Consider the following 8267-nt stretch of genomic DNA (forward strand, 5'->3'; position numbering starts at 1 on the left):
AGGGAAAGACAAGTGAAATTAGAACGATGGAACAACACCGAATGCATAAAGACTACTTCGATCAACCTCGACTTCAGTATCTGTACGTTTAGCAAACCTTCCTTTGATTCGTGGCCTTGTTTCGGCATAGGCTTTTCTTGAGGCGTATCGAATTGTCTTCTCGAATTTTCTATTCTTCCTCTTCTCTCTGTACCTCAACACCCTTGCTTCACGGTCAACTGCCGATAGTTGCACTGTCTGGTTTGCTGACTCCATTCCGTTGCTCACTGATCTACTGCAGTATGGGTTAGATATGTCTGTCAAGGTACTTCCACTTCCATCTGGTACCACTCCAACATCAAGAGATGAAGAAGAAACCTGCAGTGAAAGCTCATAAATTGAGGACCGGAGATTCATTACTTTATACTTTCTATAAGAAACAAAACATTCAATCAAGAAAACTTACACTGTGGCTCAAGGAGTTATAGCCATAGCCACCACCAAAAGACTTAGATCCAGTGGAGAAATCCAACTCATAGCAGCAATTATCATTGACCAAAGCAGGAGCTTGAAATCCTATTTTGTTGCGTTGCACAGGCACCACCCCATCAGTAGTCCCTGAACTGTTCTGCTCTTGCACTTCCACTTTTGGATCTACATACGGATCCAAATCCAAATACGGATCCATTTCCGAACCAAACACATACTGACCGGTATTCAGATCCATACCATCCAAACCCTTAGTAGTCCCCCCACCAGGGTTAGGCAACAGCCACGACTCCGCCTCCGCCTCCTCCCTGCTAACATCACCACGACCACCATCCACTTCATCAAAGTACCGATCCTCCAAAAAGTTCACAGCTGCCCCACCGCTGTGCACAGTGGAGGATGAGTCGAAAAAGGGAGTGATAGGGACACGCTCGTGCCGACTAGCGAGAGGGTTTGCAGAGTGGATGTCACGGTCACAGGTAACACAGAGAGCAGCTGCGTCTGCCTTGCAGGTGAAATGGGCAGGGGCTTGTTCACAGACCTCGCAGACCGAGACACGCGCGTGGCGAGAGGCAAGCTTGTTTGCCGCGTGGATTTTGGAGTCGCAGCTGATGCATAGAAAAGCTGAGTCAGCTCGACAAAACAACGTTGCTGTTGCTGACTTGCATGAGTCACAAAGCTTTGAAGCCATTGAGGAAGAAGAAGATGAGGAGGAGGAGCAGGGGTACGAAGACTTGAAGCTTCTCTTCTGTAGTGTTGTGCCTTCGTAGAGAGAGTAGGAAGCCTAGTTTTGTTGGATTGCTGGTGCTGTGGTAATGGTTTACTGTTATCTATCTAGTGGGATCCGGGAGATCTAAGGATTGACAAATAGGACATCGACATGTGGATCGAGCTTAGCCAAATATAAAGGATTTCGATTGTTTTTTTTTTTTAATACTTTTTATCCGTTTCTTTTCATCCGTGGCTATTAAAATATATATAAGAAAATTACTTCATCAGTTTTTTATTTTCGATACTAATAAATAATATTTATGTAGTTTTATCTATTAAGAGTAGAATAGTACTTTCAATTTAATCTATATATACTTTATTTGTATTTAAGTTAAGGTTAAGCATTCATAATATACAAATTATTCAGAATTCTAGCCTCCTTTTTGTGTTTGATCTTAATTATTTTAACATAGTATTAGAGCTGGTTTTATGGAATGAGGCTTAATCCTGAACACAGTTTCGCGGATCCAACTTTTGGTATTTCATCTTCCCTTCAACTTTTGCAATTTGGTATTTGCGTTCAGTTTCTGCAAATTTGTTTTGTGTTTTGGAGTAATTGTATAGTAGTGAGAAGATATTTGTTTAGTTTCTGAATTTTTATTCAGTTTCTGCAATTTGGTATTTGGTTTTCCATTGCTTTTGCATTCTAGCTTTCTAGTTTTCTGTTCGAAACTACACAATATCTATATAGCAAAAATTATTACAAGAGTTAGACTCATCATAAGCTCACATTCACAGAGTACACATAGTATAATATTTGATAATCGTAATCCAATACAATTTTTATATGAGTAGAATAATAGTGAGTCTAACTCGTGCAAAAATTTCTCCTCCTTCATGAGCTTGTACACATTTATGAAGAATATTTTTAATTCAGAATTCTAAACCATTAGATCATAAGTTTATTTTTTATACATAGGAACCTCTCCTACTTTACTCTTTTAACAAATATAACATTCATCACTTGCATTGATACTCAACACGAACATTTAAAGAGTACTGAAAAATATATGTTTTCAAAAAAAAAAAAATATCATAGCAGTATGTTTGTTAAAAAACTAAGTTACACGACGTATCACTCTGATTCTGGCATTCAATGTTTGTATTTATGTCATGGTGTTATATATTTTTCAGATAATTATCTTAATTTAAAAGTTTTAATTAAGATTTATTATTATCTTGTATTGAATTTTTATTATTAATTTAATTTAAGAAAATAAATGGTAATATACAAACTATACAAAAAAACATTTATTATATTAAAAAATTATTTCAATTTAACAACTTAATCAACCTATAAAGTTTCAATAATGATTCCAATTTTACTCATGATGAGTGTTAAGTCGACATGCCACATGATGGTGCTGGTTTGTTTTTTCTACATAAGAAAAATATTTTCAAAAGTAATATTTACTATAATTCTAAACACTACTAAAGAAAGATATTAGCATAAAACATGTATTAAATTAAGAGGATGCTTGGAGTATATTATTATTTATTTTTTAAAATTTTTTTAACTAGTAAATATATTAAAAAAAAAATTGGAGTGAGATTTTGTCTTCCGCTTCTGCAAAATTTGGTATTTCGTCAATTTCTGCAATTATTTTGGTATTTCATCTTCCCTTCAGCTTTTGCAATTTGGTATTTGCGTTCAGTTTCTGCAAATTTGTTTTGTGTTTTGGAGTAATCGTATAGTAGTGAGAAGATATTTGTTTAGTTTCTGAATTTTTGTTCAGTTTCTGCAATTTGGTATTTGGTTTTCCGCTGCTTTTGCATTCTAGTTTTCTATGATTGTTGATTATGGCTACTGAAAGAGATGATTCGCTTTAGTCTGTGAGTGTGAGGTTGGATGGGAAGAACTATTCATATTGAAGTTATGTAATGAGAAATTTTCTTAAAGGTAAGAAGATGTGGGGGTATGTTAGTGGAACTCATATGATACCGAAGAACATTGAGGAGGGGGATGTTATTTTGATAGATACATGAGAGGTAAATAATGCAAAAATCATTACTTGGATCAACAATTCTGTTGAACATTCGATAGGCACGCAGTTGGCGAAGTATGAGATAACAAAAGAGGTTTGAGATCATCTGCAAAGGTTATTCACGCAATCAAATTTTATAAAACAATATCAATTAGAGAATGACATACGAGCTCTTCATTAGAAGAATATGAGTATTCAAGAGTTTTATTCTGCTATGACAGATCTTTGGGATCAATTGGCTCTTACAGAATCGGCAGAATTAAAGGCATGTGGTGCCTATATTAAGCGTAGAGAGCAGCAATGATTAGTACAGTTTTTAACAGCACTTCACAATGACTTCGAAGGACTTAGAGGTTCAATTCTGCATCGTTCTCCACTGCCTTCTGTTGACTCTGTTGTGAGTGAGTTATTGGCTGAAGAAATACATCTTCAATCTTATCTGAAAAGGGAATTCTTTCTGCTTTGAATCCTTCAGTACTAGTAGTACCTTCGAAGCCATTCTCTAATCATCAGAAGAAACCTTACACAAGGGTTGGCTTTGACGAGTGCAGTTTCTGTAAGTAGAAAAGTCATTGGAAGGCTCAGTGTCCTAAGTTGAGACAACAGAATCAAGCTTGGAAGTTTGACAGTCAGTCACAACCTATTGCTCATAGACCACCTCAGGGTTATAAACCATCACACCATAATACTGCAGCAGTAACTTCCTCAGGCTCTATTACCGATCCCAATACTTTGACTGAGCAATTTCAGAAGTTTCTCTCCTTACAGCCACAAGCAATGCCCGCTTCTTCTTTCATAGGTCAGTTGCCTTATAGTTCCTCAGGTATGTCACACTCTGAATGGATCTTGGATTCTGGTGCTTTTCATCATATGTCTCCAGATTTCTCATCTTTTACCTCTATGTCCCCTTTGTCCTCCATTCTTGTTATGACTGCTAATGACACTCATATACCCTTAGCAGGTGTTGGTTCTGTTGTCACACCTCACTTGTCTCTCCCTAATGTTTATCTTATTCCAAAACTTAAATTGAATCTTGCGTCTGTTGGTCAAATATGTGGTTCTAATGATTATTTAGTCATGTTTTTGGGTTCTTTTTGTTGTGTACAGGATTTGCAGTCTCAGAAGCTGATTGGGACAGGCCATGGGGAGAATGGACTATATATTTTGGATGAGTTAAAAGTGTTAGTTGCTATTGCCGCCACCGCTACTACTACTGTTGATTTGTCTTCCTTTAGTTTAAGTCTTTCATCTTATAGTTTTTATTTATGGCATTCCCGTCTAGGTCATGTTTCGTCTTCTCGTTTGAGATTTTTGGCATCCTCAGGAGCTTTAGGAAATTTAAAAACTTGTGACATTTCTGATTGTAGTGGATGTAAACTGGCAAATTTTTCTACTTTACCTTTTAATCGAAGTATTTCTGTTTCTTCTTCACCATTTGATTTGATTCATTCTGATGTATGGGGACCTTCTCCTGTTGCCACAAAAGGAGGGTCTCGATATTATGTCTCTTTTATTGATGATCATACTCGTTATTGTTGGGTTTATTTAATGAAACATCGTTCTGAATTCTTTGAGATATATACAGCTTTTCGAGCTCTTATCAAAACTCAACATTCTGCCATGATTAAATGCTTTAGGTGTGATTTGGGTGGGGAATACACCTCTAATAAATTTTGCCAATTGCTTGCCTTAGATGGAACCATCCACCAAACTTCATGTACAGATACTCCTGAGCAAAATGGTGTTGCTGAAAGAAAACATAGGCATATTATCGAAACTGCTCGTTCTCTCTTGTTGTCTGCTTTTGTTCCTAGTGAGTTTTGGGGAGAAGTTGTTCTTACTGCAGTAAGTTTGATTAATACAATTTCATCTTCTCATAGTTCGGGTCTATCTCCTTTTGAAAAGTTATATGGGTATGTTCCTGATTATTCCTCATTTAGAGTCTTTGGTTGTACTTGTTTTGTTCTTCGTCCTCATGCAGAATGCAATAAGTTATCCTCTCGATCCGCTATTTGTGTCTTTTTGGGTTATGGTAAAGGTAAAAAGGGGTATCGTTGTTTTGATCCAATAACTCAGAAACTTTATATGTCTCGTCATGTTGTCTTTCTTGAGCACATACCTTTCTTTTCTATTTCATCAACTACTCATAACATGACTAAATCTGATATTATTCATATAGATCCCTTTTCTGAGGATTCTGGTAATGATACTTCTCTCCATATTCGATCAATTTATACTCATAACTCTACAGGTACTGGTACTTTACTCTCTGGCACACCTGAAGCTCCATTCTCATCTACAGCCCCTCAAACTTTATATGAGATTATGGATCCACCTCCACGTCAGTCCATCCGTATTCGTAAGTCCACAAAACTACCAGATTTTGCTTATTCTTGTTATTCTTCATCATTTACTTCTTTTTTAGCTTCTATTCATTGTCTCTTTGAGCCTTCTTCCTATAAAGAGGCAATTCTTGATCCATTTTGGTAGCAAGCTATGGATGAGGAATTTTCTGTTTTGCATAAGACAAATACTTGGGATCTGGTTCCTTTACCTCCTGGTAAGAGTGTTGTTGGTTGTCGTTGGGTGTATAAGATTAAAACTAATTATGATGGGTCTATTAAGCGATACAAAGCTAGGCTGGTTGCAAAAAGATATTCTCAACAGTATGGTATGGATTATGAGGAGACATTTACCCTGATTGCAAAAATGACTACTATTCATACTCTTATTGTTGTAGCTTCGATTCGTTAGTGGCATATTTCTCAGCTTGATGTTAAAAATGCCTTCTTGAATGGAGATCTTCAAAAAGAAGTTTACATGGCACCCCCTCCTGGTATTTCATATGACTCTAGATATGTTTGTAAGCTTAAGAAAGCATTATATGGTCTCAAACAAGCACCTTGTGCTTGGTTTGAGAAATTCTCTATTGTAATCTCATCTCTTGGCTTTGTTCCTAGCAGTCATGATTCTGCTCCTTTTATTAAGTGCACTGATGCAGGTCGTATCATTCTGTCTTTATATGTTGATGATATGATTATTACTGGTGGTGATATTGATGGTATTTCAGTTTTGAAGACAGAGTTGACTAGACAATTTGAAATGAAGGATTTGGGTTATCTTCGATATTTCTTGGGTATTGAGGTAGCATACTCACCTAGAGGTTACCTTCTTTCTCAATCGAAATATGTTGCAGATATTCTTCAGCGGGCTAGACTTACTGATAACAAGACTGTAGATACTCCCATTAAGGTTAACGCAAGGTACTCTTCTTCTGATGGTTTACCTTTGATAGATCCCACTTTATACCGCACTATTGTTGGGAGTTTGGTATATCTCACCATTACTCGTCCAGATATTGCATATGATGTTCATGTTGTTAGTTAGTTTGTTGCTTCTCCTACTACTGTTCACTGGGCAGTTGTTCTTCGTATTTTGTGATATCTTCGAGGTACAGTTTTTCAGAGTCTTTTACTTTCATCCACCTCTTCCTTGGAGTTGCGTGCATACTCTGATGCTGATCATGGTAGTGATCCCACAGATCGCAAGTCTGTTACCGGGTTTTGTATCTTTTTAGGTGATTCTCTTATTTCTTGGAAAAGCAAGAAACAATCTATTATTTCTCAATCATCCACCGAAGCAGAATATCGTGCCATGACATCTACTACCAAAGAGATTGTTTGGTTACGTTGGTTACTTGCTGATATGGGAGTTTCCTTTTCTCATCCTACTCCTATGTATTGTGACAACCAGAATTCTATTCAGATTGCTCACAACTCGATTTTTCATGAGATTGATTGTCATCTTACTCGTCATCATCTCAAGCGTGGCACCATTGCTTTACCTTTTGTTCCTTCTTCCTTACAAATTGCAAATTTCTTCACCAAGGCACATTCCATCTCTCATTTTTGTTTTCTAGTTGGCAAACTCTCGATACTTGTAGCTGTCGCATCGTGAGTTTGAGGGGAGATGTTAAATAATATTTATGTAGTCTTATTTATTAAGAGTAGAATAATACTTTTAGTTTAATCTATATATACTTTATTTGTATTTAGGTTAAGGTTAAGCATTTATAATATACAAATTATTCAGAATTCTAACCTCCTTTTTGTGTTTGATCTTAATTATTTTAACAGATACTTCCTTGTTTTTTAATCATATTTCCATGTAAAAGAAAAATTCTCAAAATCATTATTTATCAAAATAACTCATTTTATTCTTTTTTTTCATAATTATTAATTAACCTACTAAGAAATGCTATTAAAAATCAAACTAATCACAACTAAGTTTGTCCATATGAAAATAAATTTTGATATATTATTTTGTAATAATTATATTGTAGGTGCATTTATGATAATATAATGGTGTTTTATATTTAAAAATTCATGAAAATATCTTATTTTTATTATTTTTATTATTTTTTAATATAAATATATTTTTAAAGAATTATGAAAAATAAAAATTACCGCTCCGAAGGGAGCGATAATATGTAGAGGTAGAGCCCACGGGAGAAAGGTAGCGTTTTCGGCGTTTTGTTGGCGAGCATGAAAGGAATAGTGAAATTATTATATGTATAGGTAGAGCCCACGGAAGGAGGTTTGAATAATGTGAGCGTGGGGGGGCCCAGAGGGGAAGGGCAAGTTGATGATGTTCGAGTGGGATCTGCAGAGAGGGACTTTAGGGTTAGCTGGCATGCCCTTTCCTATCCTCGAGTTATGGACAGAAAGGAGAGGGGGGAGTGTTAGCATGTATGTGTTCGGAGAGACTATTGTAATGAAATGAAACCGTGTGGCCGTTGGATTAGACCTTGGAGCATGTTGGAGAGTCTCGTGATTCCAAGGGAGGTAAAAATAAATGGTCCGAGTAAAGGTACTTTCCCTTTGTTTAAGTTACAAATGACTAGTATTTCAGAAACTAACGTTCGGGATTGTTTTGGTAGTATGTTTTTTTAAATAATATTAAAATAGATTTTTTTATTTTTAATATTAATACATTAAAAAAATCAGAAAATATTAAAAATATAAATTTGATCTTTTCAAATAA

The 8267-nt window shown here is 35.8% G+C and overlaps 1 protein-coding gene across 2 annotated transcripts in view; it reads right to left on the minus strand.

Moving 5' to 3' along the window:
- The window catches only part of LOC105140001 (zinc finger protein CONSTANS-LIKE 4-like), a 1565-nt gene extending 272 nt beyond the window's left edge, over window positions 1-1293 (minus strand). Inside the window, exons 1-2 of one of the 2 annotated variants that reach the window (XM_011046656.1) lie at window positions 446-1293; window positions 1-357 (exon numbers count right to left, since the gene is read on the minus strand). In XM_011046656.1, coding sequence (XP_011044958.1) covers window positions 19-357; window positions 446-1159 — 1053 coding nt within the window. In that variant the 5' untranslated portion in view covers window positions 1160-1293 and the 3' untranslated portion in view covers window positions 1-18. The remainder of the gene's footprint in view (window positions 358-445) is intronic. The other variant, XM_011046655.1, reaches the window with a different exon arrangement.
- Between the last annotated feature and the right edge of the window lie 6974 nt (window positions 1294-8267).

The sequence above is a fragment of the Populus euphratica genome, unplaced genomic scaffold (genome assembly GCF_000495115.2).
Source record: "Populus euphratica unplaced genomic scaffold, PopEup_1.0 scaffold100.1, whole genome shotgun sequence".
Taxonomy (NCBI): Eukaryota; Viridiplantae; Streptophyta; class Magnoliopsida; order Malpighiales; family Salicaceae; genus Populus; species Populus euphratica.